The sequence below is a fragment of the Trachinotus anak genome, unplaced genomic scaffold (assembly GCF_046630095.1).
Source record: "Trachinotus anak isolate AG129_WGS33_773 ecotype Australia unplaced genomic scaffold, CSIRO_AGI_Tana_v1 ptg000003l, whole genome shotgun sequence".
In the NCBI taxonomy this organism is placed as follows: Eukaryota; Metazoa; Chordata; class Actinopteri; order Carangiformes; family Carangidae; genus Trachinotus; species Trachinotus anak.
In genome coordinates this window covers 25,490,001-25,507,672 of record NW_027273854.1, presented here as the reverse complement: position 1 = coordinate 25,507,672, position 17,672 = coordinate 25,490,001, and the positions used below count along the sequence as shown (strand labels likewise).

Sequence of the window (17,672 nt, the reverse complement as noted above, 5' to 3'; positions counted from 1 at the left end):
AGAAAGCAAGTGACGGTTTAACGGCTTCGCAGGGATCCTAAAGGGGTCAGTAAAGTAGAGACAAAGCGGGAGAGGGAGGGAGTGGAAGGAGTGTTTGTGCGAGAGAGAAGGCCACAACTGACGGCCGCTGGTCCTCCTCCGGTTCATACGCGGAGCTCCGGTCTGTGCCGTTCTGGACGCTGGGAAAACCCGGTACATAGAGAGAGCCGCACCACAGTAAGTAGTGTTTGATGGCTGCCTGTAAGTGGGGGCTAAGTAGAGAAGGAGGGAGGTTGGGGAGGGGGGTAGAAGGAGAGAGAGTGCCTGCCGTGTCACTCACTCCGCAGTGCCGCTGTATGAGCGCGCTGGCGGGAGCGCCGCGAAGCTCCGGTGTTTCTGAGACATTTGTTGTGACTGGTCCGGGCCGCTCGACGGCGGTGGCGTCACAGATGGAGTTTGTGTGAGCCCCGTGTGTATGTGTGTGTGCGTTTGCTGTATGGGTAATGATGATGGCGCAGACGCGCAGGAGGCTGGCGCTGCGTGGCTGTCAGTGTGGAGAGGGTGGCCCGCTGTAAACAGAGGACGGTTTACATTCATAAAGTGGCTGTATCAGTGTGTCTCTGCGTGTGGTCTCAGACTGTTGGCTCCACTGTATGCGTGTGTGTGTGTGTGTGTGTGAGTGTGTTTGAGACGCAACTTTAGCAAAAGTAAAAAGATAATGGAAAAGTGGCAGAATGACGCTGAAACTACTACTAAAATATTCTCAGGTTTCACCATGAGCTTCTTCCTGATGTTTTCATATGGATTTGTTGGAGTTTGAATAATACATCCAATGAAAGGCTGATGAATCCACCCAGACAGTAACAGCTGTGAAGTGAATATGTACTGATTTCAGTTTTTATGATTGTTTTCGTTTTTACGCAGAGGCTTAAAATGATGCTTTCGACAAAGGAGAGTTGAATTCATATGTGCTATTAGCCAAGAAGTGAATGGACCAGGACACACAATACACACACACACACACACACACATACACACTCACTCCCCTACAGAGAGAGAGAGCTGATACGCGTCCTTGGGTAGAAGAAAATCTTTGTCCGTCCTGCGGCCCTGTGTTTTCCAGGCAGGATGGGTGTGAGTGAAAAACCTCCGTGGATACAAACATTCCCAAGGCTCGCGAGCAGAGTCCTTGCAGGTTATTTGATGTCGGAGCTATGACCGGTTTGCCTCGCGCACACACATTGTATACGTGCTTTTTTTTGGTTTGTTTGTTTGTTTAAGAAAAAATGTTTTTGTTGTTTTTTATAAATGAAACCAAACACAAATGCTCATATACAGTTACAGCGTAAACGGACTGATAAACAAATACAAATAATAAATTTTATTAAACGTATTATATCAAGTGCTACTGACTCTTATGAAGGTACAGGGCACCAAAACACTGCACCAAGTCATGTTGAGATTAGCCTTTTAACACAGCCCAGCACCCCGGCCTGAGCAGTGCTAAATATTAATGGAAGCAATACTAATGAGACTGGGGCCACAAGAACAACCTACTGGACTTCTGAGGCGATACGTGAAGCAGAGAGGCCTGACTCAGAAACATCAGACACACACAGGACTAATCACAGACTACCACCAATAACACTCCTAACACACACTGTTACATGAAGGCAGGAAATCCTTCCCGCCTCAACACCGGCGGAAACTCGGAAACTTCGAAGAAACTTGCAGCAACAGAGGACGTGACACTAATTCTTTTCTATAGATTGAAATCAATACATCCATATTGTTGCAATCAGCTGCAATTCAATTGTTTCCAAAACCCACTCGGACACAAAAATTCATAACTGCAAACGCCCGACCCGCCCAGGAAATCCATAACCTGATGTGGTGTTATGAAGGCGTAATGAAATAACTGTGGGGTGTTTCTGGGTAAAACAGGGGAAGAAGGTGGAGGTGTCCACGGTGTCTTATGTTTCCACTGACCCTGTGGATCTTTATTACTGCTCCTCATTATCTCCCTCTCTGTCTGAGGCCGTCAAACAGCCGCCCACCAGTCACGCGGCGGCGTCCCTGTCTCTGTGCACGCGCTCCTTATTGCGTGGATCCATCACGTAAACTATCTGATGTCTGGAGCCACGTTCCGGAAGCCTACACTACCGCGCGGAGTTTCAGCCATTTCTTTTACGCATTATGTCAGCCGCCCCCCTTCCCCGACCGCGGCGTGGCGCCCTGAAGAGGTCGACAAACACAAAGTGAAAGAAGGTGAAGCACTGAGTTACAACACAATCTAATACTCCTATGGCTTGAATTACTATAAATTAATATACTATATATATATATATATGTATGTATGTATATATAATATATATATATATAGTAATAAATACACACACACACACATATATATATATGTGTGTATATATATATATATGTGTGTGTGTGTGTGTGTGTGTTTATAAGGCTATTTGCTGTCATTTCATTTTATGTTTTGTGTTGTATGACTGTTTGAGTTCCCAAAACGTCCTTTATTTTTCAGTAGGCTAAGTTTTGTGTATTTAATTTCCTGAAAGGAAGTATCTTTTATTATTTACTCAGTCTGAGGAAACCTACAGGAAACCTGTCCTTACAGTATTTAGATTCAGGCCTAGTTACTTCATATGTGGGTGTATTTCTCCTGGTCACGACCGCACAGTCTATCCGCTGTCCTTTGCACTCCGCTAATGAGGGGAGGAATTTTGCTCTCGGAAGTCCCTCTCTGCTCTCAAACTCTCATTCATTATGTTCACTTGCTCCAATGCATTTTCAGTCAGGGGATTCCTGGCGCTGCCCTCCGCCATCACAAAGATTTTTCACCAACTTCACAAGAATGTAATTTAGAGCCTTGTTGGGGATGCCATAAATTATTCAGACACCAGAGGGGAAAAACGCAAGGGAAGAGCGTCTTCTTCTCTGCAAAGATTTCTCTGGTAAATAATGGAAAACAGATTTAATCCATTCCACCAGATTCCCCCACATGTTTGATTTTTTTTTTAATAAAAAAAATGTAATTCCCAAAATAGCATGAGGAAAGAGCCTCCCTTTTTTATAATAAGGGTTGGTGGTACATTACTACATCAGAGGTGTTTGAAAAAAAAACCAAAAAAAAAACCCCCAACTATTATTATTATTGTTATAATAATAATAATAGTTATTATTATTCTTCTTATTATTATAAGGTAAACATATCTGTAGCTGTCAACTTCAACAGTTCGACAACAGTTCAACAGTGTTGTCTTGGAGACCGTCACTGTAATGTATTACTGGCCTATTTAATTCTAAAACAACCAATACTACTACTACTACTACTACTACTACTACTACTACTACTAATAATAATAATAATAATAATAATAATAATAATAACAATAATAATAATAATAATATGCGTAGAATCAATTTTTTGTGTTTTTTGTGTAATTCTCCCAGCTTAACAAATATGTGTAGGCCTATTTCCGCTGTAAGATAACGGTTCATACACAGATATGGTGTGGTGTGCGTGTGTGTGTGTGTGGGGGGTCTTCGAGAAGTTTCAGTTCAGTAAACAGGAAGGCGAAAAAAATTCCCCATTTCATTTTTCATCAACTTCCTCCTTTTAACGATGATTACCCCCCCCCCCCCCCCCCAAACACACACACACAATCCCACACACATACATATACACACACATCTACACGTAAAGCTACATGCGTGTCACCACGCAGTGCTGTGCAGTGCCGGGACATGGAAGGGGCAGCGGCGGCTCTGTATGGTCTTTGTTGTGTTTCGCTGTGTGTGTGTCATTGTCATCTGTTTCCCGTTTGTGTACCCAGGGCAGCTCCAGCCTGCAGAGCCGCTTCTCCTCACCATTATGTGTACAGTGCGTGTTCTGAGTGCGGGGCTGTGCTGCTCCTTTGAACCTGTCAGGAGGCGCTGAGCTCGGCTCTACTCTCTCTGTGGTGGTGATGATGAGTGGGGTGAGTAAATACTGCGACTTGCCCTTTTTTCATTGCGAAGGTGTGTGTTTGTCTGAGTGTGAGAGATTCGCGGGGCTTTGTGTGGCAGTAAGTGGGGTGTGTTTTTGTTGTGTTTGGTGGGTTTATTGGCAGGGCAGGGGACAGCTGAGAGAGGGGGGAGAGAGGTGGAGGTTACACAGTCCAACGATCCCAGCTGATTTCTAGAAATGAGGAATTATTTTCACACAGAAACCCGGTTTTTGGATTGGATGTATAAACCACACACACACACACACACACACACACACACACACACACACACACACACACACACTTTGCTTTACCTTTAAACCGGCATTTGCGAAGCGTTAATGTCTCGTGCACACTGATGGGGTGAACCGCGCGGCCACGCCTCATGAATAATGCACGAGGAGGAGTCAGCGCGAGGTCAGCAGACAGACGAGGACGGTGCGGCGCAGGCGCAGTAGATCTGTAGGGAAGAGGCACTGCCCCTCGCGCGCGTGTGTTTAGGGGGAAAGGAATTAACAGCTGTCCGTCTGATTTATCAGAGCCCCCACTTCCGGCTCGGGGGGGGGGGGGGGGGGGGGGTATCTCAGAGAAAACTTCCACAGATAGATAGATAGATAGATAGATAGATAGATAGATAGATAGATAGATAGATTGATTGATAGATAGATATTTTTCTTTAAATGTATTTACCACTGGTTTTAGTGAGTAGGAGAGGAAGGCTGAATGGTCCACAGAGGGGAACAAGCCTTGACTGAGCTCTTCTGTCAGATAGCCTGGGTGTTTGCAGTCGATAGAAGCCTTTATCAGTGGCTCTTTGTGATACTGGGGATAAAGCCTGGGCCGCACCGGCACAGGTCTTGTTTGTCTTGGCGATGGGTTATGACAGGTCATCAACCGTGCAAATATTTAGAGTTACAGAGGGGATTACAGAGTTACAGAGTATGGGTGGGTAGTGTGTTTGTTTTTTCATGTTATGCCATGTTCAGTATTCGCCTGATGACACGCTGTAAGTGGAGGGGGCCCCTCAGATAATAGTGTCGGGGGGTAGTGAGTTAGGCTCCATGTAGATTAAACTATTCAATACATTTTGCAGTTATTTTACTGGTGGCCCAGCTGCTTTCATATGTGCAGAGTGATTCAAGGAGTTAAATTAAGTTTTTAAAATCATTTCTGTGTAGTTAGGTACTGAAACTACAGACAATTTGCGGCCATAAAAGCAGAGGAACAGTTTTTTTTATTATTATTATTTTGCCAGTGCTGATTGCTGTGAAGGCATGGCCAGGAAATGCATTTGTCAGGCAGTCACCTCCACACACTTGACATTTGATCAGTGCATCTGCAAAAGCTGAGGGCTTTGCTCGGTGTTTAAGATGATAAACCTGATACTTAAACATTTTTAGTATAAAAAATCAAAGCTGACATTCCAGCACTTTCCCAAGAATATTGGTGTATTTTAGTTTTTTGGTTTAGGCCCATGTGTGACAATGTTAACAAATAGACACTTTTTGCAATAAACTAGCATATGTTTTTTATATATTATATTTTCTTGTAATTTTGTATCAGGTATATTGTCAAATTGATCTTGTTTTTTTTTTTGTTTTTTTTTACAAAGTAGTTTTCTGAGTAGCTTTAGTGAACTAGATTTCTCCCTACAGTAGCTGTGCCGTAGTTCTGGTGTGTAGCAGCCTAACTGGTAGCGTTGCTTTCAAAGTAGCTTTCCAAACACTGCTGATATATGCTTGTCACTGCGGGTTGAGGTCTTATTACCGGGCTTTCAGCAGCTGAAGCTTTACAAGCTTTTTCGTATGAGCTGTTTTGTTGTGTTGTGAAAGGCGGCTTCTTCTTTGTGCGCTTTTCCTCCCCAAACAAGAATGAATGAGTTTCAGGAGTATTTTTACTTCAGCGTATAGCCACCAGTGCAGGGCTTCAGAGCCGGAGGAGGATATTTCAGCAGAGGATGCAGCTCTCCCGGGCCGCCACCAGAGCCCGCTTCAGACCAACAGGACAGCTTGAACCGGGCGAGATCCTGCCTCCCTCCCTGTACGCGCCCCCGTGTTTCTGAATCCTAACCGTGGATAACCTGTAACAACCTCCCGTCTCTGTCTGGCTGCTAAAATACACAGCTGTCAGAGCTGTCGCCGTCCTCTGCGGATGAGTGATGGTGAGTGTGCGGACACACACAGATATGTGTGTGTATCCATTCTGTGAGTTAAAGGAAGATAAAAAAGAACATTTTAATGAGGTGCCGTTGATTACCTTTTGCCTCATTTGGCTATTTGCGTTTTTTATTTCCTCTTCTTGTCTGAGAGAGGAAAAGCCCGCTAACAGAACTGAGCAGCAGCAGCTCACTCAGTCTTACAGACAGCAAGTGAACCACAGACTACTGTCAGTGTTTGTCTCTTTCTTATTTCCCCCTGTCTTCCTGCCCGAGGCGAGGCGGAGGACCAAGACGAATCCAGGGTTATTATCAGGAGAGCAGCCTGGCTGGATGTCCCAGCTACCAGCCGCCGAAAGCACAGGGTTCACGGAGTTGAAGGGTCAAAAGTTCACCGTCGTGCGTGAGTTCCGCCCTCGCCTCTCCTCACTCACTCCACTCCAGACCAATTGCACTATGTCAAAACCAAAAAAAAAAAAAAAAAGAACTGGGAGGGAGGGAGTAAGAGGAGCAGAGGTACGGAGGGGGCACAGATGAGAGAAATGATAGCAGGAGGCAAAGAAGAGGTGAAGGCCTGACCTTCCCTTCCTGTCTCTAGTAACAAAGGCAGGGCTCCTCCTGTACAGAGATGAAGGGGAAAGAAAAGCAGGAAAGGTTGAAGGTGGTGGTGGGAGGGAGGGAAGGTATTCGCATGGAGGCGGGTGGGTCCATGTCTGTGTGGATTGCAGGTGTTTGGCTGCACTCTCTGTTCACGCCGGCTAACTGTGGTTTCATGTGGGATATTTTAGCCCCGAGCAAAGTAGCCTACTTCACTGAGGCAGAGTAAAAGAGTGACCGTAACGAAAGAATATGACAAGAACAGGCCTAATTTTTAGCCTACCTTCATCATTCATATTAAATCCAAACTAAAACTGTTGACCTGGTTTAGAATTGGAAAAAGAAATATTCTACACCAATAAATAAAGTAAACGTATCCCTCACTTAAGAACTTACATATAAACAGCTTTTCATACACATGAGTATAAAGTTCCCTCTTTAATCAAATTAATTATTGTTGCCACTGACGTTAATATCACAGTAAAAAGGTGTACAGGGACAGAAACAACCATATGTTTAAATGCAAAATTATTCATTTCTTTCTTTATTCCCAATACATTTTAAAATAGTACACAATAATGTGACGTTAGTGTGTGTGTGTGTATGTGTGTGTGTGTGTGTCCATGGTTGTAAAGTAGTGGTTTTATGCTTGGAGCTCACAGCTGTTTATATAACCGTTTTAGCAGAGCAGAGCTCTTCCTCTCTTCAGCCTTATCAACAAAACCCTGTCAAAAAGAGACTCTTATCTCTTTCACCATCCAAAAATGATTACTCCGCTTATCTGATTTCCCAGCGCGAGATTAATGTCAGCCTCTGTTTACTTATCGAGCTGAGAAGAATGAGCCTCCAACCTTTTTCATTCTCCACCCCCTGCTTTCTTTCTTTCTTTCTTTCTTTCTTTCTTTCTTTCTTTCTTTCTTTCTTTCTTTCTTATTATTAATTAAATATTTTTTATATATACTAAACTGTATTTGCCTGAGCCTGTCCAGCTTCATCTTGTTGTGTTATGTTAAAATAACTTGGCAACATTTCCAACGCCGTGAATCAGGGGATATTCACACAAGGTTAAAGAAAGAAAGAAAGAAAGAAAGAAAGAAAGAAAGAAAGAAAGAAAGAAAGAAAGAAAGAAAGAAAGAAAGAATTTAAATAATCTGATGATCGGATTTTTGACCAACTGCTTCGACCTTAAACAACGCGACTAAACAACCTGAACTCAAAACTGTTTCATCTCCTCTTTAATTTAATTTACTGAATGATGACGCCAACACGCTGACTCGGGACGGCACGGCTTCGCCCGGCTCGGTTTACCCCCGCACAACCTAAAAAGGTAATGAGTGAATAACAACGTTATGATCCCGTCTTTCTCCCGGGTTCACCCCGAGTTCACCCTATTAATTCAATTTAGATTGTAGCCACTCCCGCCTGTCAGGACTGACTATTGGCCGTGAGGATAAATAATCATTTGTCTAAGACTTTATAGATAAAACTTATAGCATAGAAAAAAAAAAAAAAAAAAAAAAAAAAATATATATATATATATATATATATATATATATGTGTGTGTGTGTGTGTGTGTGTGTGTGTGTGTGTGTGTGAGAGAGAGAGAGAGAAAGAAAGATAAAGTCCTATTTTCTGCCATAACCAGCTTGTTATTGATAGAATGTAGAAGGAAAGTAATATGAGTGTAATGAGTGAGGAGAAGTGTGGACATATGGCTGCAGTTAACGCGGTTTGCAAAGAGTAACATCAATATAAATCCACCTGATACCCTGATACCTCCGTGTCCAACCTCCACGCTGAACACGGCTGTTTGTGCGAACTAAACTTCAGCACAACGCGTTTGTTGCTGCGACATATCCACGTAAGAGGCTCTGGAGGGATGTTGCGGTTACGCTGAGGGATGAAGTATTAGCATGCGTGGTGGTGTCATTTATATTTATAGCTACAACAAAAGGAAAAGGAGAAATGATCCTGGAAGAAAAGAAGAATCTGTGTGTGAGGGAGAGAGAAAGAGAAAGACCCCCCCCCTCCCCTCCCTCCTGCATATCTGCTGACCATTTTTCTTCAAAGTAATGACTCCAACTCAATTTAGTATGACGGAGAGAGAGAGAGAGAGAGAGAGAGAGAGAGAGAGAGAAAGGGAAGGATACAGCACCAAATGACAGAGAGAGCGGATGAGGGAGAGAAGGGAGTGCGGGAGAGGTGGAAATGGCAAAAAGAAAGGGTGTGGAAAGGGGAGGGGGTGAGGGAAAGGGTGAACGGGAGGTCAGCGCGTCTCACCAATATTAAAATGTGTACCGGGGACGCGGGGGTGACACGCCTCGCCCGTTAAACAAAGAGTGTGCCAAACTGGCAGATTAATCTGAAAACTTGAGTCCGTGCACACACACACAACACTTAATGCCTTAAAGAGCCACAGTCTGCACCGCAGCCCTACTCGGTCCTCCTCAGCCCCAGCCCGCTCCACGGAGCCCGACACCGGGACACACAGGGGACGGCCACCGGTAAGGGGGGGTTTTCCTCTGTCATTTCTCGCCACTTTAGTCGGGTTTTCAGGCGCGGAGCTCCCGGTACTGGTGTGGCAGCGGCTCAGTGACGTGCTGCCTGTGGTTTCACTGGATTCTCGCCGTTAAACCGGCTCGACCTTAGATGCAGCCCTCTCCCGTTTCCGAGCAACTCCGGTCGGAGACGGTCGTGTTTACCGGAGAGACCGGAGGGCGTGCGCCTGCGCGTGTGCGTGCGTGCTCGTGAGCGGGAGTGTCCGCGGAAATGACAACAACCTTTTTTTTTTTTTTTTTTTTTTTTTAAAAAAATACGATGAAGAATCCTGAAGAGGTAAAAAAAAAAAACCTGTGGTGTCGGAAGCGGAGAGAGAGAGACCCAGAGCGAGAGAGAGAGAGAGAGAGAGAGAGGAGGGAACTGAGGTGTTAGCGCTTCTTTTTTACATGGAGGGAAAAAGAAAACAGTGGAAACACAGCTGCCGATTTCTGGAGACTTGAAGAAGAGCAAGAAAAAGGAAATGTAACAACATCAATGTGACGACGTTGCCAGATGTGAAAGGCGGGTCCGCCAGAGCTACCGAGAAGTGAGTACACAAAAAACAGAAATCGCCTTGTTGAAGAAGATGCTTCCTCATTTACATGGCAGTGTGTGTGTGTGTGTGTGTGTGTGTGTGTGTGTGTGTGTGCGCCCGCTTTCTTCTTCGTACCGTGTGTGGCAGGTGTTTTGCCCCACGGTGGGAGGGAGGGGGAGACCACGTGTTGGCGTCCCCAGCACCCTCCTCTTCCTCCTGCTTCCAAGACAGTGGAGCTCAGTGACTTCATCAGCTCATATTTTAATCGATTAGAGGCTGTGCACGTCACGCCGCGGGAATATGAGCGGTTCCCTCCCTGTTACCTTTACTGTGTGCTGGTTAATTACTGCGAGGCTGCAGGCTGCTCTGTGGACATGCTGGGGATGGTTTAGATTATTCAACCCAAGTTTTTCTCTCAGGTCACAATTTAGAACTAGATAGATAGATAGATAGATAGATAGATAGATAGATAGATAGATAGATAGATAGATAGATAGATAGATAGATAGATAGATAGATAGATAGACAGACACCCATCACCACTGTAGGCTCCTGACGGTGACGGTCAGGTCGTGGCCAGGGGAAGGTTAAAGGTCATGCTGGTCACTACTTTCTCCCCTTTCAGTCTCAAACTTCATTTAAAAACATATTTCTACAGTTTTCTTCATCTCATTTCCTCCAGGACTATTCAGCAAATAGTTGGGTTGAGAAACATTTTTGTTTCTGTATGAAAAAAAAAAAAAAAAGCTGCTCGTGATGCTCCACGTGGCATGAAACAGTACTGAGATAAAGAGAAAGAAATTCGTGGAGTGTGAATAAACGGAGAATTTGCAATGGTTTCGACTCAGCACCAGCGTTGTTGTTTTACCAGTTTGCATCCAGATGTGTGGTTTTGTGCACATGTTGTGTATCAGGCCTGCTGGCAGCGCCAGTGGTTCAGCTGTTTGTTTTCCTCTGCTGGTTGTTAATGTGCTGCTCCTCTGATGAAATGGTTCCATTCTACAGGGAGCCTTTGTTTCTGTGCTCCTCCATCGACACGAATGTTGTACATAACCAGCCTGCGTTCACCAGCCGCCTCATACATCCCTCTGGTTCGTTTGCACAGGCTGCTGGGATGGATGTGCGTGTATTTAGCAGGAGTACAGCTACATCGTGTGTTTCTCTACTTGATATTCATGTTTGTAATTATATATAGTCAGGGACGGTTTGTGCATTTGGGTTTAATTATTGGGCGCAATTAAATTGGACAGTATTTGGATTTGTCTTTATTTTCTCCTCGCCGGGAATTTTTCCTGCTGCTTCGTGAGATTGAATAAAGTCTTGGAGCCGAGCTTCACGCCACCACACAATAGCTCTCCCCTCAGAAAACACCTTCAGATTAATCGTTGCCACACGGAGGAACAGGCCTCTGTCCGTTACTTTGCATGACAATAACCAGGGGAACGGAGCTCGGTTTATTTTTCAAAATACACAAAGGAGCAAAAACACATTTCTCTTCTCCGTCGTTGTCCCTGCAGCTTTTTCACCTCGGTAATATTTCAGAACATTGACAAGTCCGGCCGCTGCAGATAATGAAGCCGTTTAACCCTTCAATATGTTCTTTTGGATTTTCTGAATGCGCCTTTATACCAGTCACGACCTGCTGATGGTAAAAAAAAAATGTCTGTGACCTTTTAATGTCGTGTTTCAGGCTCAGTTTAAAAATAGTATATGAACACAAAAATCTAACTTCATGTAGCCTCTGTATTAGTTAGGATTTACACGGAGAAAACATAAGTCTATTTCTCCAGCATTAGAGCCTTTCAGACCTCTCTATTAAATCTCCTTATCCCCTCATTATCAACCCACCGCGGGATACAAATGTGAAATCTTACCTCAGCGCTCATTAGAATTAATCCACTTTTGATAAAAACTTAAATCCCAGTTCTCAGAGGAAGAAGTAGCGGAGAGCAGGTTTTTCTCTCAGCAGCAGCTGAGTTTGTGGTTTTGTGGGCCGCTGATGGAACAAACGTGTTAAAACGCTCTCAGACTTTAAAGTTATTTATTCACCCCTGCTCTCTTCCGCTCCCTGCGCATTTTATTGCTTTTTATTTAAACACCCCCCACCCATCTCCGTTTGAGCTTGTTGGTGTTTGAGCTGTAAACGGAATTGACCCGCAATAAAAGTCACATGTTTAATTCCAGATCCGCTGACCTCTTTGACTCACTGCGTCCTGGTCGTCCTGTGTCTTCAGTAAGAGACGCTGTAATATCAGGTGTAACACTTTATTTTTCACTCTGCACTGCTCTTCATGTGGTTCAGAACAGGACGGTCTGGTTTTTCAGGTGGGGCGCCACAGCAGTGAAGTGGTCCGGGTTCGAGTGCATTATATTTAGCCAAGGAAACTTAACACCATTTTTTTTCACCTAGCCTGTTTCAAAAGCACATTTTATAAAAACGATCAATGTATTTAACTAAATAGCGAACATCTGCACTTAGTGTTGTCTGAGTCTTGGTCTTTTTTTGTTCATAATATGTCCGGATCAAATAAATCTGTTTGGTAAAAAAGCCAATGAGTTTTTTCCCCGATCTTCTGAATTTCTCTGAGTGTGTCTGAAGCTGTAACTGGAAACACTGGGCTCCCAGTAAACTGAATGGCTGCCTCTGACAAACGTGACAGAGGGAGGGGAAGTGCCACAGTCAGACTCAACACACCTTGATAGATACCTGAGATGACCCGCAGCGGAGTGCGAGGTCAAGGTGAGAGACATATGCACACACCAGCTCAGAATAGAATAGAATAGAATAGAATAGAATAGAATAGAATAGAATAGAATAGAATAGAATAGAATAAAGACGGGTTATACTGGGTTGTATTTGAACTAAACCTAACGAAAAGAGACGAGATAAAAATTGAGCTGAACATAAAGAGAGAAGAAGCAGATTAGTGACAGTGACTCCGCGCACGCTGCCTCTGTGGTCCGCGCAGGTGATGTATGAGCAACTTTTGAAGGAAATGGAGAACAGCAATACTGCCTGCAGCAGGGAGGGAGAGTCGGTGTCACAAAATCAATGTGGGAGCAGGAGGAGCAGATGGAAATTACATGGAAAATATAACAGGAAAAACATAGATAGCTGAAATTAGAGCTTCAAAATACAGGCCTTCTTAGGTCTATATATTTAGAGCCTATACCTGCCATAGGAACGGGAACTAGGTAACTGAAGGCTAAATATGTTCAAATATAAGTAAGAAAGGATTTCACCTGGTTTTGCTGCTTTTTTTTTTTTTGTTAATTTTGTTTTTGTTTTTTGTTTTCGTGATTTATTTTGTTTCATTTTATTCATTTAGCTAGGCATAGATAGATAGACAGACAGATAGACAGATAGACAGATAGAAAGAAAGAAAGAATCATGATTGAGTGTGGGCCCTTATGTGCGGGTTTTTAATTCAGTTAAAACGTGCAGTGCATTTACCCTAGTGCAGGGACATGGATTCATTCGTTCGTTTCTTCATTGCTTCATCCATTCTTCACTAACATTATTCAGAACAGTGTCTGATGGGACAGTATTTTCCCGTGCCAAGAGATTCCTCTCACTAGATTGCTTCAGCAGTCTGTTGGGACGGTCAGCGGCTGCAGCTGCCAACTTTTTTTTTTTTTTTTTGATAAATACAGCTGTGGCTCTAATCTCTTCTGTGTGGGTGACAGGTTGATGGACAGCTGTATGAGTATTTTGATTTTAAATAAAACTGTAACACAGGCCTGATATTCTCACATAAAATAATACAATAGCAATAATAACAGCATTGGACATAATGCAAAGTGTAAATAATACTGTTTGTCACCATGTATGACAGGCCTTTATTTTGAAAGGTCAGTATTAATTTCGCTGCCTCGTATTTAAACCTGAATAAAAAAAGGCCTGTGACGCAGCTTCGTGCTCCCCTCTTTATTTCCATCACTTTCTGCTGCATTAAAGTGAAACAAAAATGGCGACCATATTTCCTATAGTTCACCCTCTTGTTATTTCCGAGTTAGCAGTTTAATCGTCGCCCTTAATTTACAGGAAGCGCTGGAGCTTTATAACTCTGGGGGGGGGGGGGGGTTTATGAGTTTATGAGAGCAACTCAAGTCTGTGGAGGCTGTGAGCGGCCGCCTCCAGAGAGCCACTGTCTTCTATATCTACCCTGTAGATCCGGATTTGTGTAAAAATCATTAAAGTAATCACAAATTCGCTTCTAGGGGAGTATATAGTGGATTTACACACGACGGCGGCGATGGATCCGACACAGGCAGCAGAGGCCTGCAGCTGTTGTCACCCAGTTCACTCGCCTTTATTCACCCGTTGCTTTATGTTTGATTTGAATTCGTTAGCAGGCTAAAGGTGGAAAATAAGAGGAGAGAAAATGTGTCTCTGAATTTTATTCTCTTTATAAACACAGTGAATATAGACATATTCCAATGTATGCATCTGTTGGTGGTTCGATGATGCTGACGCGATTGGAATCTAATGTCTTTATAAGGTGTGTGTATATTTTTATACTTAAAAACCAGGCTCCAGGTTGAACTGGAGTTTTTCTTTCTCTCTTTTTTTTTTAAATTCTTAGTCGTCTTATTGAAAAATGATACAGTCGGCTTTGCGGTGGGGCGGAGAGGGTGGGGGTTGGAGTGTGGGTTTTTTTTTTTTTTTTAGAAACGGTCAATTTTCTGGAAACAAAGGACTTCTCCATCATCTCCATCATGTTTGCCTGTGTGAATCTGTGGTGATGACACCACACAAAGTGCATAGCAGCCGCCATCTCTTCTCTTCTGCTCACCGCACTGTTGCATCTTTTGCAGTACGTTGTTTTTCTGTTTTTGTGTCTTGATGCTTGTTGAACCAGCAGAAATTGCACCAATGAGATTGACTGACAGGGAAAGGATTTTTTACCATAAAACTTGTGAAGGGAGAATATTGGGAAATAGAAGAAGAATATCACAGCGCAGCGTGCAGGGTTGGGGGTGGGGGGATGGGGGGGGGGGGGGTTCTGTGCATCTTGTTGTTTTTGGTGTTGTGTCTGTCTGAAAACACGAAGAAAGTGACGAGGAGGGAGTGGGGCTGTGTGTTACATGGCAAAGGGGAAAACAAAGCTGTGGAGGTGTGTGGCAGCCTGTGTGAATTCTCTACAGGAGGAAAACAAAGAGACCCGAGTATCTGTGTTCAGTGCTGCACAGCTCAAGGGCAAAAAGCAGCCGTGCGGTCTGGATGGCTCATATCGGTTTGCTATGCTAGTGATGCTGGACATAAATCCTATTTATTCATGCAAGGTAAAAGGCAACCCTGGCTGAGGCTGAATTATCATGCGAGAGGAGGTAGCGGGCGCCTGTTGGAGCAGCATGGCTTTAAAAAAAACAGAGGGAAAAGGTGCTGGACCCTCATTCTTGATGCAAAGGGCTGCTGGTGATTTAGGAGACTGTGTAACCTGAATTAGTTGATGAATTTTCTATCGATCCTAAACAAGCCAGATTTATCTCTGACACGGTGCTGCTGCTGCTGCTGGGTGGCGCCGGAGTCAGGCCACTCTCCCACTCCCCGTTATTAGCGATTTAAGAGGAACAGGGAAAAAAAGAGAGAGAGAGCAAGAAAAAAAAAAAAACAACTTTGTCAAACATGTCTCTACACACACCCAGTACACACACAGGAGGTGGTGCAGCCGCCACTTGAAACCACCCACACCCCCTTTCTTTCTGCTGCCTCTCTCCATCATTTCTTTCTGTTCTATGTGAAGCTGCAGTCAGAAGAGGCACAGATGAAAACATCTGGACCGGAGCCTCAGCTGGGGCGGGATGCAGCCAATCCGGACGCGCTCTGTTATTGTTGTGATTCTCTGCCTGCGCAGGACGGCATGCCTGCCGACATGTGGCGGGGAAACGGCCTATGCTGGAAGAGCGGTGCATATGGAGAGAGACAGGGTGGGGTGGGGGGGTGGGGGGGGTTAGTGTATTGTGACTGAGTCCCCGCAAACTGAGGCCATATGATAATGCGCGTGGCTCCGTGTATGCTTAATCCCATTTCCTTATCCGGGGTTTGTCCTGGAGGCTCGCCATTGGCCGGCTGCCGTCACGTGGCTTCTTAACTTTGTTCACTTGACAGAAAAGTAGGAGGGTTCAACGGAGCAGGAATAACCGAAGAGTAAAGGGATGAGATATAAATTTTAGTTATATATTTTCCGAGTAGGTGCAATTCCACAAAAAGACTGAAATTAATGGCCATGAGCTCCTATTTGATCAACTCCAACTATGTGGACCCGAAGTTCCCACCGTGCGAGGAATACTCACAGAGCGACTATCTGCCCAGCCACTCTCCGGACTATTACAGCTCTCAGAGGCAGGAGCCTGCCGCCTTTCAGCCGGACTCCCTCTACCATCACCATCAACACCACCCACACCAGCAGAACCACCAGCAGCAGCGAGCCGAGCCGCCCTACACGACGTGCCAGCGCGCAGGGCACCCCGCCTCGGTGGTCATGTCCCCTCGGGGTCACGTCCTTCCCCCGGCCGCGCTGCAGACTACCCCCGTCCCGGAGCAGAGTCACCGCTGCGACTCGGTGACACCCAGCCCGCCTCCACCCCCGTCTTGCGGCCAAACACCCCACAACCAAAGCACTTCTTCCCCCGCGAGCACTCGGAAGGACCCCGTCGTGTACCCGTGGATGAAGAAAGTCCATGTAAACATCGGTAAGTGCTCCACGCAAACTTTCCTCCTCTCTCTCCCTCTCCCTCTCTCTCTCGCTGCGCCGTTCTGCCTGCGGTTGAAAGCCATGCAGTCAGCTAGGTGTCCACCGTCAGAATCTATGGCTTCCCCTCCCTGTTTTCTGTTAGAAGTAGAAGAGTAGCCCTTGGGTCAAGATTTACGACCGTCTGTTTGCAGGGCCAATATAATTACACCCTCCATAAATTTTTATTACACCTCTGCGCTCAGATGCCTTTTGAAGTCCGATCTCGGGCTCGTCTGCTCTAATACCTCGCCTTATGACAACTCAGAGCGAGCCCATAAGTTAGATTTTATGCTTTGGTAATTTGATTTTAAGTGGTCGGGTTGTATAAACGGTGTACTTTACTCTGTCGAGCCTTCCTTCCCCACTCGTTGTTCCAGGGGAAGGAAAGTTTTATGGCAGCTGAAATATTCATGTTTATGGAGCCGGCCGTAAAACACCAGCGGAACGCCGAGCAGCTCCAGTCTGTTATGGCTCCGGTGCAGCGCCGGGACCGGGCTGCTGCCTGTTGTGTGGCGGGAGAATGGGGAGCGAATACTCGCGCGACGACAAAACGCCACTTTTGCAAAGTCACCAGCGCGCGGCCGGTGCACGCGGGGCGCAGCCGCTCTCTCCGCGCGGCTCCCACAGCTGTGGATCTGCTGCAGCGGCTCCTGCCGCCACTCCCGTTGTGTTGTATCATCTTTGTTGAATGCAGTTGTGTTGCTGCCGTATCCCCTCACCCACCCACCCCCCCGCCGCCCCCACCACCACCACCAACACGTTTACAGCTGCAAGACAGACAATGGCACCGTGCTCGCACTCAGTGCATTCTAAAGAGAAGCAAGCTCCTCTTCATATTTCTGCGGCGGTGCGCGAATCTCCACATTTCCACGCAGCCGTGGCCTCGATCTGCCCTCAAATCACAGCATTTGGACACGAGTGTCAGGCTGGCTGTGCGCGCAGGATTCACACCACCGCCGGGCCTGAAATGACACCTAATGACACATGCTGGGTGAAAATGCAGCGTTTGAGAAACAAAGCGCGGAGTAGCTGTGACAGCTGCATTTAGGAGGTTTGTTGTGGAATGAAACGGAGCTGTGACGGTCTGCCGAGGGTACAGTCGTTCTGTATTGTCCCACATCAGC

The 17,672-nt window shown here is 45.4% G+C and overlaps 2 protein-coding genes across 2 annotated transcripts in view; both read left to right on the top strand.

Moving 5' to 3' along the window:
- The first annotated feature begins 9,601 nt into the window (after positions 1–9,601).
- hoxb3a (homeobox B3a) overlaps positions 9,602–17,672 on the top strand; it is a 54,812-nt gene continuing 46,741 nt past the window's right edge. Inside the window, exon 1 of the mRNA XM_071474859.1 lies at positions 9,602–9,823. The gene's annotated coding sequence lies outside the window, so the exon portion shown is untranslated. The remainder of the gene's footprint in view (positions 9,824–17,672) is intronic.
- hoxb4a (homeobox B4a) overlaps positions 15,791–17,672 on the top strand; it is a 4,475-nt gene continuing 2,593 nt past the window's right edge. Inside the window, exon 1 of the mRNA XM_071474865.1 lies at positions 15,791–16,507. Coding sequence (XP_071330966.1) covers positions 16,036–16,507 — 472 coding nt within the window. The 5' untranslated portion in view covers positions 15,791–16,035. The remainder of the gene's footprint in view (positions 16,508–17,672) is intronic.